Here is a 16612-nt window from a genome sequence, read left to right on the forward strand (position 1 = left end):
AGATTGTATATGAGGTGATGATAGTTGATGAGTAATGCTTGAATATGTGCACTGATGAATGTATTTGCTAAAGTCATTTTGTCCCTGAAGTTGTTGATAGTGGGTCGAGGCAGCTCAGTGTTCCCACTCACTGTTTCTGCTTATCACTCAAGGTCGACACACACACACACACACCTGCAGAACTGCCTAAACGCTCAGCACTCTATCTCTTCCTCCCCTGAAAAGCTCTCATATTTCTATTCTCTGTACACAAGTGGATTAATATTGAATAGTGAGATTAAAACCCCTTATCAAATAGCTTGACAATCTTTCCTACCTTAAGGCGAGACACGGCAGGCAAAAACATCGGGGGTTTTTTACTGGTCAGTTTTGAGATTTTGGGGTATTTGTCTTCAATAACATGTCTTCTTTCAGACTTGTGGTGAAAAAAAGTCCAAAATACACATTTAGGTCTTTATTTTATTACACTTTGTCTGTTTGCGTCTGTAGATTTCTCATAAATTCAACAAAAGTTGGCGTTCTTAATCAACATGCTGCTCCGCGATCTGCTCCCTGTCATCACACGCACCGCTGGAAAGCTCTCTCTCTCTCCTGTACAATGCTGTCGGATCCAAATATGGTTATTTCCTTTTTATCAGCAACCAATCGTGAAAGTAAAAGGGCTGAATGCTCAATCTCATTGGCTGATGATAAATCTTTAAAGCCCGTTTTCTCAAAATGACTTTTCTCTCATTCTCCAAGTCCGAAATCTCCACTTCAGTAGCACCTCTATACACCAAACTTTCCAGTCTTGTACCTAGTTATATTATGAAAACATTGACAGAGGGATTTGTAAATATATTATTCCTAGCCTGATTTATATAACATTTTATTACAAAAAACATGGCGAAAATCATTTTAAGGCTATTGACATTATTTTCTGATTTACAGGATAACAAAAGTAGATATCCATAAATCCCTCTGCAATTTTTTCCCCATCTAATATGTGAACACAATGAATTTTTTTTTTTAACCTGGCTTTATCCAATACAAAGATTTCATTTTTTAAAATATATGCAAATTAGTGCATATTTAATTAGATATTGCCTAATTTGCATATTTAAACATTAAATTACAGAAAACTTGTAATAAATGTTTCTCTCATCTTAATGTAGGTAATCAACTGGGAAAGTTTCATGGTGATTTCTGCTAGTAAAATTTTTTACCCTATTCACCTGTAGTGTCTCGCCTTAACTGAACGTTGCTCACATGCTCACTCTAGAGCAGTGGTTCTCAACTCCAGTCCTCAGGACCCGCTGCTCTGCACATTTTGTATGTCTCTCTTATCTGACACACTCAGTTCAGTTCATGGAGTCTCTCCTAATGACCTGATGATCTGATTCAGGTGTGTTTAAATAAGGGAGACATACAAAATGTGCAGAGCAGTGGGTCCCGAGGACTGGAGTTGAGAACCACTGCTCTAGAGAGCATCAGAAAAGAAAAAAAAAACTTTAATTTGACAGATCTACCTGTACTAGCGATGTCAATTTACAAATTCCCATAATCGATGGTTGTTAAAATGAACAATCAATTGATCATTAACTTGTTAAATCTTAAGCGGGGGGAGGGGTGCTACTAAATTGTACGTCTGTCTGAATCATACACCTTTTTGTACCACTTGATGTGTGTATTTAAATGTTTTAAACTTTGTACGATATGATCTTGTAGTTTCACCAATAAATAGCTCAGCGGGAACGTGCAGTGTAGGTCTTACACTAACAATGAGAAATACATTTGTTACAGTATTTATTAATCTTTGTTAATATTAGTTAATAAAAATACAGCTGTTCATTGTTTGTTCATGTTAGTTCAGAGTGGATTAATGTTAATAAATCCAAACTTTGATTTTAATAACGTATAAGTAAATGTTGAAATTAATATTAAAGGTGCATTGCGCAAGTCTCTGAGTTTTTGCAGAACTATGCCCCCTTCTGGTGACACGCGGAACTGCAACCAGAGTTGTGCACGCGGTTACATGGAGTTTGCATTGGGGTTTGGGATGAACTAGAAGCCGGTCTCTTTGAATCCATCTTCTACTTTTGCAAAAGTCGCTCGAGTTGTCTTCGCTGATGCGGATAATGGCGGCGAATACACAAACCTGCTAGACATAACCAAGTGAGTGTGAACGCGCATGACGTCACGCCCAGTCGATTCCGTCCCGAATCCCTCTTATTTATTTTACTGTACAGGATTATAGAGGCAATCGCAGTGATCATAGAAGGGCTCATTCAGCCCATCAGGCAATTGTTTAAGCATGTATGGGTTAGAAAAACTGGTATTTTTAACATTAAAAGTTGCTTAATGCACCTTTAACATAGGTTAATAAATGGTGAAGAATTGTTCATACTTAGTTCATGTTAACTAAGGTAGTTAACTAATGAACCTTATTGTAAAGTGTTACCAGCAACTAAAGTTATTCAATGAAGAGCAGTGAGTGATTTTCTGTTTTTCTTTTGATGTTTGATTCTTATTAACAGCATATATAGCAGTAGGTTGCAGTACGCTGTCACTTTAATTCACAGATCTAATGTACACATGTGATTTCTTCACTTGTTGTTTAAGTTCACAGATATGACCAACTGTTCATGTGAACTTTGTGTGTTTTTGACACAACCTTGTGTGTATTTGACAGTTTAAGCTAGGGGTGTGACGGTCAGTATATAACCGTGAGACCGACGGTTATAGTTGAACACCGTCATTAGAACTCTATAACCGCCAAAACCGTGTTATTAAAATATTTTTTACAAACATTTTTTATCATAGAGAATGTTTAAATACTAATTAAAAACAATTGTTAACAGTCTGTGTTATTAATGGTCTACGTCGTTTCCAACTGTATTTGATTCTTTGCCAAGTACCCCCTGACCGACCGCCAATCATTTGAGATAGAAATAACAGCTATGATATAGTGATGTGCCATCATTATGAGATTTATGAAACAAATGAAAAACATTTGCAATAATAAACATTAGCAATAAACATTAGCAATCGGGAGACATGGTTTTTACCACTTAAAGCTGCCGTCGGCAACATTTTTTTGGTCATATTCAGTGAAATCGACACTATAATCCGACAGAACAACATAAATAAGGAGGTTTTAGAAAAAAAACGGAGCTTCTAACTCCACCTGGAGCGTGTTATTTGTTTTGCAAAAATCCACCGCTCCCGTCTCATCGGGTCCAATCAGCGCAGGGAGGTGTGAGATCTGACTGTCAATCACTGTTCGTGCACACGCCACAGATCCCCCCTCCCTCGCGCAGGCGCGCACATTACAATATCACATGCACACGACATGCCTAAAGTTCGCCTGAAGATTGTACGAAGCGTGATGGCGGAGAGAAAATCTACTAACAAGCTTCCAATTCCTCGGTTATTGCTATCTATGGATAGATTAGCCAGGGCAGCCTACCTCCGAGTCCATGGTGTTGATCGATGCTGAAGAGACGCGCGCGTTCACAGAAAATCAGGTACACACGCACTGACGATGGGCGGGTGCTCGTTGGTAGTGGGGGAGGGGCATGAGAGTTGTAAACATTCAAAATTTTGGCTAAATCCACTCAATCTGCCAGACTTGCCGACTGCAGCTTTAATGAAGTTTTGTTTTGTAAATCGTCAGACATGATTTTTACCACTTCATTAAGTTTTTACGGTTTTTTTTCTTTCTTTAAAGCGAATTTCGTTTTGTACAAATTGTATCTTAATTTTAATAAATGTTTCATCAACCAATTGAATGTATTTAATAAATAAAAAGCAAATATAGCAGACAATAATAACCGTGACATGGAGGCGCGGGCGCGCCGCGTTCACTTGCATTGTGAACTAGAGCGCATCTCATCGTAAATGAATTTAACTCATTAGCATTAAATATCTTTACTGCATCCTTTCTAGAACAGACAAGGGCTTTCTTGCGGCTCGCATCAGCAGAGGATTGCATCGTCCATAGACCGCAAAACAATCAGTGGATGGCGGGCGGGTGCGGCTTTGAAATCTGGTCAAAAACCGTTGGTGCGGATGTGGATGTAATACCCCATCCGCGTATCTCTATAGACAACAACATTGAACACTACACAAATATACATTTTTAGGTGATCAAGTACCTAATCAGTGTCTGTTCGTTTATTCAAACTAAGTTGTCCTATAATAGACTAACCCCCCCCCCCCCGACGACGTTTATGTTACGAACCGTCACATTTGACTCACGTCATAACCGTCATCACCAATTCTGAAACCGGCACACCCCTAGTTTAAGCACAATAACATGTGAAAGAGAACTTGGTTTAATATTCAAGGGACGCTCCGTCTGACATCCAGCTTTCTGTGCGCGTGCTTCAGATGTGTGCGCTCAGAAAACCATAAATCAGAAGATTAGACTGATGTGACTTTAAAACACATGCAGATAATAAACTTCCATGATGATGAAGAACTGCAATGTCACGTGAGCGTGATCGCGATAGAGATGATAATCAAAACCATACAGATGTTTTTGGCAGAGTATCTGAGGCACGAGCTGTAAAGGCTCCGCCCTCTTCTGGATATGGGAGTGTGGGAAGCAGCAGCTCATTTGCATTTAAAGATACATGCATGAAAACAGCATGTTTTTCCTTCCACTCAAAAACATACTAATTTGACTTTTACTCACATCAGGAAGGACTGTGAGAACTACGCCTTCATACACCGTACTGTCAATGTCATCTGTTCCTCCTGGTGCCACTTTCACGTCAACAGCACATTCTTTTCCCTGACATCAATAGAAGTTAAAGCACAAAAATTAGTACAAAACCATCTTCAATACGTAAAAATGCTTTAAATTAATTCTGGGATTTTAGCACATATATAAACACATACCAGATTTTTCACTACTGTGAAATGCACTTTAACCCCAGGCACCAAGTTAGATCGGTTTCCAAAAAAGGCATCAAATACAAAAGAGAATTTCTTCAAATCCTCCCGTTCAATGAAACCACAATTATTCTGAGGAGAAATCAAAAACAGTGTTATCTAAATGTTTGATACTCAAAAAGCATTATGATTTTCAAGCAAAAAATGTATAAAAAAATTTAGCATTTAAATAAAAATGTAGCACAAATGGTTATATGGTTTTTAAATGTTAACCAGGAAAAAAAAAAATCTAAAATAGATAATTCCAGTCCTGGCTTCTGATTGGTCAGCAGAAATACAATCTTTGTCATGGAATACACTATTTTAGTTACAGAGTTAATAGTTTGAATGTTCTTGTTTCCCTTAACTTATAGGTAAATTATGCATTTTGCTTTCATTATGGCTATTAACATCATGCACAATGATATTCTAACTAAAATTAAACCATTCTACTATAATACAAAAAGTGTTTTATGTTGCATATGTCTGTCACAGTTGGCCAGGTCAAAAACTGATGATTAACATAGAAATCTTTAATTACATCACGGTTTAGCATCACATTTGTTTAGCGCACACTGACATGTTCAACACATTATTCATTATTAATAATCTACTAATATAATTTACAATATTTTTAATACTTACACCAATAAATGAAATGATTCCCAATGAGCGTCCACGAGGAGTGCTGAAATGAAAACACACATGCCAGTTTACGTCAACAACCTCTCCTTTCTCAGAAGCACTATCGATTTTCCAGCAAAAAAAAAAAAAGAAAAAAGCATGGCTATAAATTACTTTGCAGAGATTTTCTTGAATGCTGATATCTTTGATGCCATCGATTTGGAAGGTTCTGTCTTTGTGTCTTTTGGTGCCGGCTGATCATTTTTCTTCGGAGGTTGGGGTGGACAGGCATTTCCAGGGAGAGGCATGCTCTAAATTAAAAGCACATCAGACATTACGTTGCAGATCTACAAGCTTATAGAAGAGCAAACATTTAGTACTGAATTAAATACAAGTGTGAACTTACAGTGACACTGAACGCCTCAGGTTGTGGCTGAACTGGACCTGGGCCTCGGAAATCTAGTGGAGGTCCAGCAAACCCTCCTCTCTCTCCAAATGCATGATTGCCCTTAATTACATGAAAAAAAAATAATATTTGCTTCATTCTACATTAAAATAAAATTGACAACTGTTTTTAATGAAATATTGCAGTATTTATTATAAATTATTAATCCATGGCCACCATTATATCTTAAAAATGAATGTGTCCTGCATAAGCTTTAATCAAAATAACTTCCCTTCCCTCTTGCATTTATGATGTGTTTACTGGTACGAGGGCGGGACAACCTGTCAATCATTTGACATCACAGCAATAGCAAACAACCACCCATAATCCAATCAATTCCAGATGGACAAAATAAAGTCCCGCCATATGTTTTTTCTGTTTGTTTCATTCTGATATACGTCACACAACAGGGAAGAAAAGACTATTGGAACTTTACACCTGGTGTTTAAGATGCGTTTTGGTCGATCGGATCACAAGCAGACGAGGGAGACATTCCCATTTACTGGTGTTTTAATCTGACTTTTTTGTCCACTTTCAACCACTTCTGTCCTGATTTCTTCGAGGGGAGGGTCTATGGGCCTTTTCAGATCTTTAATCTACTGTATGAAATAAGATTACGCAATTTACATATGAACAATACGTAAGACCAGCAGCCGAACGCTGTGTGTGTGTGTTAGAAATCAGGAATAGTGAGAGAACATTCGGTCTCATTCATCACTAAGCATGCATAAGCCTGTCGCGATAGTCAATAAATCATTTAATCGCACGATAAAAAAAAAAAGAGCTCGATAATTTTTCCGGCCGCGATAATTCCATTTGCATGCTTGTTTGTTTTCCTCGTCTCTCTCTCTCTCTCTACCTAAGAGACTGGATGACCACTCTCGGTTCCTTCGCGTATATGAGGAGTAAACTCTTTGTGTGGGGAGGCGGCGCACGGCGCTTGTCAGTCACATGGTCTTTGTATGGGAAAGCGCTGGCGGGACTGCTTGCGGCGACTGCCGGGAGAGAGAGAAGACGCTAGTTGTGAGTTGGAGAAAAAAAAAGAGAAAAAGATGGAATTGGTTTCAAAGCTAAACGCGACAGCGAGCCCGATCTCATGAAAATGCGTATCTATACAACGAATGTTAGTTCGTGAGTTTTTGCGTGCATATGATACGCACTTTATGGCGTGTAATACGCACGCACTCCTCACCCCTAATCCTAACCAAGTATTTTAAGTGCGTAGCATATACACGCAATAAAGTGCGTCTCCATCTTCCCTATAGTACATCATCACTCGGGCGTTTAGTCGACAAAGTAACAGGAAGACAGTGCAAAAATGGTGTGATATGGCCTGTTGAGGCTTTTTTTAGTTGTTTACAAAGGTCCTAACTGGCAGTTTTGCCTGTTATGGAATGTATCACTATTTATGTCTGAGCCTAATGTTTAATATTTTTTGAAGTGCAATTTTGTTTACATCCATTTATTGTTTTTGGTATTTATTCAAGTGAATTTTCTTTGTTAACAGACACTGAGAGTCCATTGCTTTTATTGTTTTTGGTTTTGTTCATTTTTCGTGTATATTTTAAATGTTTTCCGTTTTCAGTGTTTAATATTCTTTAGAAATAAAAGTTTATAGATCTTTGAAAAGGTGTACCTGCATTATTATGCCATTATCATTATATTAGATGAAAATGGTCTCAGAACGACAATATTATCGTTTATCGCAATAATTTCTTGGACAATTTGGTCCAGAAAAATGTGTTATCGTGACAGGCCTAAGCATGCGTACGCACACATTTGAGCATGAAATGTGCGTACAGTCGATTTTAAGAACAAATCACGATTCACCAAAAATTTCATGATCAAATTTATTCTAAATTTAGGAAGAAATACAGGAACAACTGAAACCACACGTACACAAAAAGCACTTACTCTGTACACCACGGCCTTCTAATCACGCTGATATATTTCATCCTAACACGACTATAATTATATTGAAGTATGTTGCATTAATTGTATTATATAATCCATATATAAAATTATATAATAATATTATTAAATAATACAATTACATTTTTAAATACATTCCATTTCCATCATATACAGTTCAAGCTGCGTTACAGCTACAGCTGCGAGGTTTCTCTGACTAACGCAGATATACGCATGTGAACAGCTGGATAAGGAGAGGTCTGTATAAAAGGAGTTTATTGTGAGAACTGGTCTGAAAACAGCAGCAAGTTTGACGAGAGTGACGAAAGGCTGTATTAGGAAAGCATGTGCGGAAAGCCCTTATGTGGAGATGGTTTGGGTGTGTTTTATGCAAATGACTAACCGCTCATTTAGACTACTCCAAATTCACTAACATCAGAACGATGTTAAAAACAAATTCATGTACGAAGTTCTTCTGTGCATACAAATACAAAATAATACATGCAGTTATTAGTGAATGAGACCCATAATGAGCTTGGTACGTTTTTTCGTCTTCACACCAAACTTGGGTCTCCAGCCAAATGCCCAGTCCAAATGTCCGACCACATGGAATCAAAAGCCATAAAACTTGAGGAACTGCAAACAAAATAAAACCAAGGAGACATGTGCCAAATGTCACAAAGTGTGTGGGAGCTGCACACGAAAGGCGGTGTTTACCTGTGTGGAATGTGTGTAAGCGTCAGTGATGCGGGGTGTTTGCCCAGTTCAAATGGGCAGTTAACCTGATTTTGTTCGTTAATATTTTTTGTTCACTGAAACTAATCGTTCTAAAGCAGTTCGTTTTCTTGTTTAGCTAAGGTTCATGTTTTTTCTTAGCCTGTTTGTGTGTGTACATTTTCACATTCATTTGAATTAAAATTCTGTGTCCTCTTTATTATCTACCTATCATAACATTGTAGATCCATTTATTTTTGGCTGTACTAAACGGTATGAAGCTTTGACGTTTCCTAACTTTTGTGCATGTCTATTCACGTGGTGAGTGCGGTGAAAAAATATATTATTTTGACGCAAAACGTTCCACACATAGAGGCAGCACCTGTCGGGGCAATCTTTCTTTTGTGCTTGTTTTAAGGGCTATGACGACAGGAATTAAAAGCTTCATTGGAAAAGAGAAGGTTAACATGTACAATAGATATGACATGACGAAAATGATGTTCAGTACGGCCATATGAACGTCAAAGTATGAGCGGTCAGAATGACCGGTATGGTCGTTCTAGTAGTTATGGGAATTCCGGTAGTTCTAGTGTTAATAAGAAGCACCACAATTTTAAATGTTACATAGCGACTACTGAACAGACATTTAGAAGTTTATTTTAAAATGCAAAGTATTGGGGGAAAAAAGTCTTGCTTTTTTGCAAGACTATAAGTGTGTCCCATCGGGTAATCAAAAGATCTAGCCTATACACACTTGCAGTCATCACGCCTATATTTTTTAACATTTGGGCCAAATACAGGAAATACGTCATGTCAAACGATTTTTGCACACACACACACACTAGATTCAGCCGGACCGCGTGACCCCACACACTTGTTGATAGAACAAATCGACGACGTCGTCAGCTGGCTCTCCTGGAGCGCGTTCTGTCTTACAGTAAAATACAAAGTAGAATAAAAAAGATGGTTCATCTTTCTCAATTCACCATTTTCCAATGCCACATGTTTGCGGCTGCCAAGTTTAATTTATAGAAGCACGCATCATCTGGTAGGTGACGCTAGCTCGCTCTCATTGGCTGTCGCGGGTATCACGTCAGAGGCAGCCAGATCAAGAGTCGTGGAGGATCTGACACGATCGGGAGCAATAAAATAATCGTAATAAGACCACACAATTGAGGATATTTTGGACAAAACTTCAGTTGCGACAAGCCTCAAATCGGGCCACACCCCCCAGATCGTTGGGGGATGAAAATCAGCCTTAAAATCTTCAAGTGTCTGGCCAGCCTAAGAAGACAAGTGGTCAAGTGCAAAGACCGCAAACTTGGGTATTTGGCCAGGGCAAAAGTTTAAATCCCGTCTGGCTAGCGCGCTTCCCATAACGTTTAGACATTAGGTTTATAGGCGCCTGTGTGTCTTTGTGGCTGTTCGAACACATTTGATCATATGAGCGTTTACACTACAAAAGCAATTCGGTCGAATGCGTTTTCGACTACCTCTGGAAGTGGTTTAAAGTGGACAAGCTCAAAATGTTTCAGACCGCGTGTAAATACCGTGTTTACACCTGTATTTAGTGTCGTCCAGTCCACTTGTGATCCGATCGACCGAAACGCATCTGAATACCAGGTGTAAACAGGACCTCAACTTCATCCCAAATTTAAGCTCTTTTTCTCAAATATCAGTGCTGTGATGCTTCAAAGCAGCTCATCTTATCCAGCTCTACCAATCATAATGGACCCAAAAGCACATGACATTATTAGCAGAAAGTTCCATTCTTCATCTACAAACTGTTTAATTAAAAAAAATCCTACTTCTTCATACTTTTACACTCTCTGATCCAACTTGACTATAATTTTTCTCCATCAATAGTCTATATCAAGGGGTTTCATTAGGGGCCACACGGGAGGGTCAACAATAATACAAAAATGAACTAGGCTAATTGACTAAATAAATACATTTGGTTAAAATAAATTGTATTATTAAAGTTAATAATACATTGTAACATACAAATACAATGTAATCAACATATTTATAGTATTGACTTTTCTATACTTAAATATAGGCTAGCTGCTGCATTTTTAATTTTAGATTGAGAGTCCATTGCATGAGGATGATCATATTTGGGGGTCGTGGCATAAAAAAAAAAGGTTGAAAACCCCTGCCCTGGGGCCTCATTTATAAAGCTTGCGTACGCACAAAACGGGGCTGAAAACATGCGTACGCCAGTTCCTGCGCAAAAGGTGGGATTTATAAAGAAAAACTTGACGGGAAAATTTGCGCACCTGCACGCAAACTCTGACCCATGCGTACGAAAGTTTTGGAGATGGAGCACTTTGGCGACACCGATGGTGAGCTGGAGTTAAATGTATTTTTGGTCACTTTTATACAGAAAATCTAAAGAAAATTAAACATATACAGAAAGATTATACAAATACAATTTAAATCACCAAGCCTGTCACTTGAAGCAAATATCCATTCCTTCTTAAATGTCCGCGGCAGCGAGCGTGTTGAGCCGTTTAGTGAAACTGACGCAAATAACAGTTTAAACAAATAAAATACTTCTGATATAAACATTTATATTAAATATGCCATTCAAATTAATGGAGTTAAACACTTAAACATGATGAAATCATTACTGAAGTTACAACATTTTTTTTAATTCAATCATTAGAAATATTTGTTGTGGATGCGATTGTTTTTGAACACTTTTCCTGTGGCGTGCTTTAATGTTTTAACCACAGAGATAATTGCTTATCATGATAATACCAGATTGCCTGAGAAAATAGTTTCGTGCAAATAATGCCCAAGGCCTATCTGTTTCCATTAGAAATATAAATCAATTAAAAATACAATTCGGCAAGTGGAAAAGATTGAGAAAAACTTTCTCTGAAATGTATTTTACACTATTTGATTTATGTAGGCTATTCAAAAACAAGGCAAGGATAGACAACTACTTGATTTGTATTAATGTAATGTTTCTTGTACCGTTTATATCATTTGCATATGATTATTCATCCACGTGTTAACGTTTAAGTTATCACGTGGATGAATAATCATATGCAAATGATATGTAGATGAGGATCTGCATAGTAAAACTAGGCGTTGTAAGCTCCATATATGGTTATTTCGGGTGGAGACGCATGTACGCACAATCTTCCGCTGACTGGGATTTATAAAGTGAATTCTGCGCAGGTTCTGGCGTATGCACGGTTTTATAAGTCTGAATATTTTTTTGCGTACGCCATTTTTGGCTTTCGGGCGCACGTACACTTTTAGTAAGGTTCTGTGAATGAATTTTAATTAATCAACTTTAATTAATCAACTAACATTTGTTTTTCTTGCAGGAATAACATTCATATGCTTTTAATGTGTCAAAACTCTTTGGGAAAAACTTGTGACTTTGAGTGTATGTCTATGTGTATTAATAACAGAAAGGGGAACTGAAACTAGACATGACTGGTTCGCAAAAACCTTGTGATAAGTAATCAGAGTTTGCTTATGCCAGTGACAGAGGGAAAAGGTTGGGGCTTTTGAACCAATTGAACCAATCATATTGAAGGTGACATGTTAGTCTTATTTGTTTTCTTGATTCTATAAAAACTGTTGTATTCGTGTTTTTCGGTGGGATTCTCAATGGAATTTGTCTGAGATCCTCCGGCCTTGCTTCTTGGGAGAGATTCCCTGAGAACTGTTAGGGAAGATCTCCCGGCCGTGATTAAAGCATTTAAAGGACAATTGCAGGTCTGTTTGTCGATTTATTCCTGCGCAGGAAGCTAGTTTAGGGAAGCAAGTTAGTCAGAAACTCGGCCAGTTGTCGACTGAAGACGCAAGAGCCAGAGAGTTAAGGTATACGCTGATTTCACGCAGCCGTTATTTTGAAATCGAAAGCGAGGCTCCGGTGGGAAGAAAACCGGAAGTGTCGCCTTTAATCATAGGAGAGTCGTGAATGCGATGGCGTATTGTTGTGTTTAATGATGTTGTGTCAATTCTAAAACTGTACATACATTTCTTTCATACTTTAGACTATATCCAGTGAAATTTATTTATAAATAAAATATTTTTTTTATATATAATTCAGAGAGTAAAAAATGAAGCAGGAATGAACTATATACATATCCTATATTAGATATTATCTTCCAATAGTGTAAATCGAGACAGCAGCTTCAGGTTGGTAGTCCAAGGCATTGTTGTTTATCTGTACTTCCGGGGTTCTTCCCACCGGAGCCTCACTTTCAAGTTCAAAATGGCGGCTGCGTGAAATCAGCGTATTGGTGTCGATTTGTAGACGTCAGAGATATTAAGGTATTGGTGTCGAGTGCAGACGCCAGAGATATTAAGATCAGTTGGGTGTCGAGTGCAGACGCCCCAGGTAGTTAGGGTTAGGGAAAATATCCACGACAGTTCCTACGCACAGTTTTTAAATGAGGCCCCTAGTCTATATAACTATTTTGCAAAACTCTTTCTAAAGTCATTCAGTAGCTTTGTGGGAATCGATGGAAAACATAATCGTTTAAGGGACAGTTCACGCAAAAATGAAAATTCTGTCATCATTTACTCACCCTTAAGTTGTCCCAAACCCGTATGAATTTATTTCTTCTGAACACAAAAGATGATGTTTTGAAGAATGTCACGGATCCCCTTAACTTTCAAAGTATTGTTTTTCCAAACTATGAAAGTCAATGGGGCCCGCCAACTGTTTGGTTCCCCATATTCTTCAAAATATCTTCTTTTGTGTTCAGCAGAATTGAGGGTTAGTAAATGATGACAACATTTACATTTTTGGGTGAACTATCCCTTTAAGATTCGATCACAATCCGAATCCTATAGTCCAGTCATTTTAAGCCAAAATGGCAGTCAACCTTGAACAAATTGCAACAGAAGCAAACTCAACTGATTTTGTATCCTCAGTATGTCCTGAGTAAGGGGGGTGGGGGGTGGAGAAGCCCTGAAGAATCCCATTAGGGGAAAGTTTCGAAAAAGACCCAAATATAGCCTATTCATACGCCTATTCATTCTTTTGCTCACGTGAATAGGGTCAAAGATTCAACCTTTAGATAACACCATGAAAATTACTCAGTTGATTACTTGCATCAAGACAAACAAAAAATGTATAACAAGTTTTTTGTTTTTTTTTAGCCAGGTCAAAATGTCTTGTTTTATCTTGGTGACATATAACAGTAAAATACTTAATGAGAACCCATTTAGGCTACCCATGCGCATGAGTACATACAGGCAGGAATAAGTACTTTAGAAACCTGCCTTTATTCATGATTATTGCAGAGATGGGGTTTGGGGCTGGGTCTGTGGGACTGTTTCTGGGGATTCACTTTTTATTTTGCCTACCTTTTGTCTTCTGCATTCTCCTTATCCTTGTCTCCTGTTCTTCCCTCAGAAACATTAGGCCTAAGTCTTTTACTGTTATATGTCAACAATACATTTTCACCTGGCTATACCCAATGTTTACATCTGTTGTGGTATTTATGCAAATTAGCACAAACGTAATTAGATTATGCACCGTTTGTCCATGTTAACAAACAATTTTAAAAAAACTCGTAATACATTTTTTGTTTGTCTTAATGCAAGTAATCAACTCAGTCATTTCCATGGTGATATCTAAAGGTTAAAAAAATGTGGCTATATTTCTAGGCTATATTTGGGACTTTTTCGAAACTTTCCCCTAATGGGATTCTTTGGGGCTTTTTTTCTTTTTCTTACTCAGGACATATTGAGGATACAAAATCAGTTGAGTTTGCTTCTGTTGCAATTTGTTCAACCTTTTTTCATAAAATGACTGGACTACTATTCCATGCCTAAATCCAAACACTTGGCTAACGTTATTGCGAAGTGATTGGTCAGCGTGACAGCACAAACCATCAGATGACAAATGAGGACCCCAAAAACTTACATGTACATCCATCTGTGGCACAAAATGAGGGTCTCTTGGACCATACTGCTCCATTTGGTCGAATCCAGGGTTCATCCCGTGGAAACCTGGTCCGCCTTCATATTCAGACGGGTGGAAGTTCGAGGGTCTTCCCAGAAACTCGGGCGGGCAAAAATCAGGACGTCGATCATCAAACTCAGGCGGGCAGAAGTCTGGAGGTCGTTCGCAAAACTCCGGGGAACGGAACCGAGGTGCACAGTCAAGCTCTGGACGGTAGAACCGCGGTCCTGGTGGTCGGTTCCCAAACTCTGAGTGATGCTGGAAACGCGGATCAGGACCGTCAAAAGCCTGGTGGTGGAACTCATGTCTGTCGGGAAAGTCCATCGGGTGGAAAGGCTCATCGTGCATCATGAATCCCTGTGTTTCATGCATAAACCGTCTGTCCCCTTCCATGTTATCCATCATCATCATTCTGGGGTTTTGGGGCCCGAAGTCGCGATGGGGCCCAGGGAACCTCTGTCCAGGTGGGCCCATCGGGCGGACAGGAGCAGGACCGCGAAACCCGCCGTGAGGAGGAGGAGGAGGATGAGGAGGTCTGGGTGGAGGAGGTGCTGGTGCTGCCATGCCATGCTGTGGTCGAGGTCCCATAGCCGGAACATTCCCCTTTCCTTTCAAACGCTTGCGGTTTTTCCCCATTTTCCAACGGTTGGCGGCTAGTGACGTACAACAGCCACAAGTTGCTCGGTGAGCCGCTAGCGGGCCAGACGAACCGTCACTAACACGTTAGTCCGCGCACACAACCATGCAGATGTAATACTGTTCACGTCGCATCAACGCAACAAAATTAAAATAATAAAACTGTTTTAATACATTTGAATTTCAGCTATGAGCTACTCACTTGACGTAAACTAAAGCTTAACGGTTCACTGACTGCACGGACTCACTTCTCCAAAAAAAAAAACACAACACACGCATAGAAACGATACAAATGGCCGGCGGATGTGACGCAACGGATTCAAAATAAGAGTGCACAAAAGATGGCGTAAGACAAAAAAGTACACACACACACATAGGATCTTCTGACGCAGCTCATCGGATCTGTCGATTTAGAATCAATGGATTCATCAAATTAATGTTATTTATAAATGCTTATTTATCTATGTTCAGACTTAAGACATAAAACCGTCTACTAAAGAACACATCTGTCGTATTTTAACGACTTTCAACTCAGTGGGAAATTTGCAATCATATATTTATATGGTTTAAATAAGCTTTAAACAATTTTTAATTTAGTTTAATAAAAAAAATTAATTACGAATATTCATTTTAAATATAGTTTAAATATTTTTTCTTTAACATTTTTTCCTTCAGAACTCCATATGGTGACATGCAGAATCCACCAAAATGACTATGAAATCAGTGTCTTCTTCAGTTGTTTTTTTTAGGCTAATAGGTTTAGATATACCAGGAGATTGAGCTCATACATACTGTACATACACTAGCTCATACTGTAAGTGACACACTTTCCTGCACTATATCTATCTATTATTATAGGCTACAAGGGAAAGGAAACATTTAGTCATAAGGACAAATAATTAAAAAGAATGCAATGTGTATTCAGGTTGATTGGGACACTTTTTCCAATTCATCTCAATGGCAAAAAGTGTCCCAATCAGTAAATGTATTACTAGCCCTAGCAGACGCGCAACTCTGGTCTGCAAGTGAGTGGGACAAACTTGGAATAATTAAAGGAAGGTTTGGAAGTGATATGGCTTGTCCTTTGAAACAAGACCTATTTTGGCCAAGTTACTTATAGCTATAGCTAAAAGATAATTACACTAAGTTACATGATTGACAAAAGTTTGTTACATTTAAGCCTTTTAGGCTAAATGTAAAGGCAAAAGACAGATAATTAGACTGATAAATACATAAATGCCCATACAGTAACAAAGGTTACGTGAGTATTGCGTTCAATTTACCTCAGCTAAATAAGATACGTAATTATTCAAACACAACCTACAACTTAATTTTCTAATGTGACTAATGTAGCCTCGCTCGCACTGTTTAGTTTTTCATTTGATTTGTCTGCTATTAGTCTCATTCGTTTCTTTGCTCCTCTG

General features: G+C 38.4%; 1 protein-coding gene across 2 annotated transcripts in view; it reads right to left on the reverse strand.

The window, feature by feature from the left end:
• The window catches only part of LOC311279873 (uncharacterized protein), a 38719-nt gene extending 23219 nt beyond the window's left edge, over positions 1 to 15500 (reverse strand). Inside the window, exons 1-6 of one of the 2 annotated variants that reach the window (XM_084391652.1) lie at positions 14514 to 15500; positions 5948 to 6049; positions 5716 to 5852; positions 5563 to 5605; positions 4885 to 5010; positions 4679 to 4777 (exon numbers count right to left, since the gene is read on the reverse strand). In XM_084391652.1, coding sequence (XP_084247778.1) covers positions 4679 to 4777; positions 4885 to 5010; positions 5563 to 5605; positions 5716 to 5852; positions 5948 to 6049; positions 14514 to 15188 — 1182 coding nt within the window. In that variant the 5' untranslated portion in view covers positions 15189 to 15500. The remainder of the gene's footprint in view (positions 1 to 4678; positions 4778 to 4884; positions 5011 to 5562; positions 5606 to 5715; positions 5853 to 5947; positions 6050 to 14513) is intronic. The other variant, XM_084391653.1, reaches the window with a different exon arrangement.
• Positions 15501 to 16612: the final 1112 nt, after the last annotated feature.

This window comes from Rutilus rutilus, assembly GCF_951802725.1.
Source record: "Rutilus rutilus genome assembly, chromosome: 20".
Taxonomy (NCBI): Eukaryota; Metazoa; Chordata; class Actinopteri; order Cypriniformes; family Leuciscidae; genus Rutilus; species Rutilus rutilus.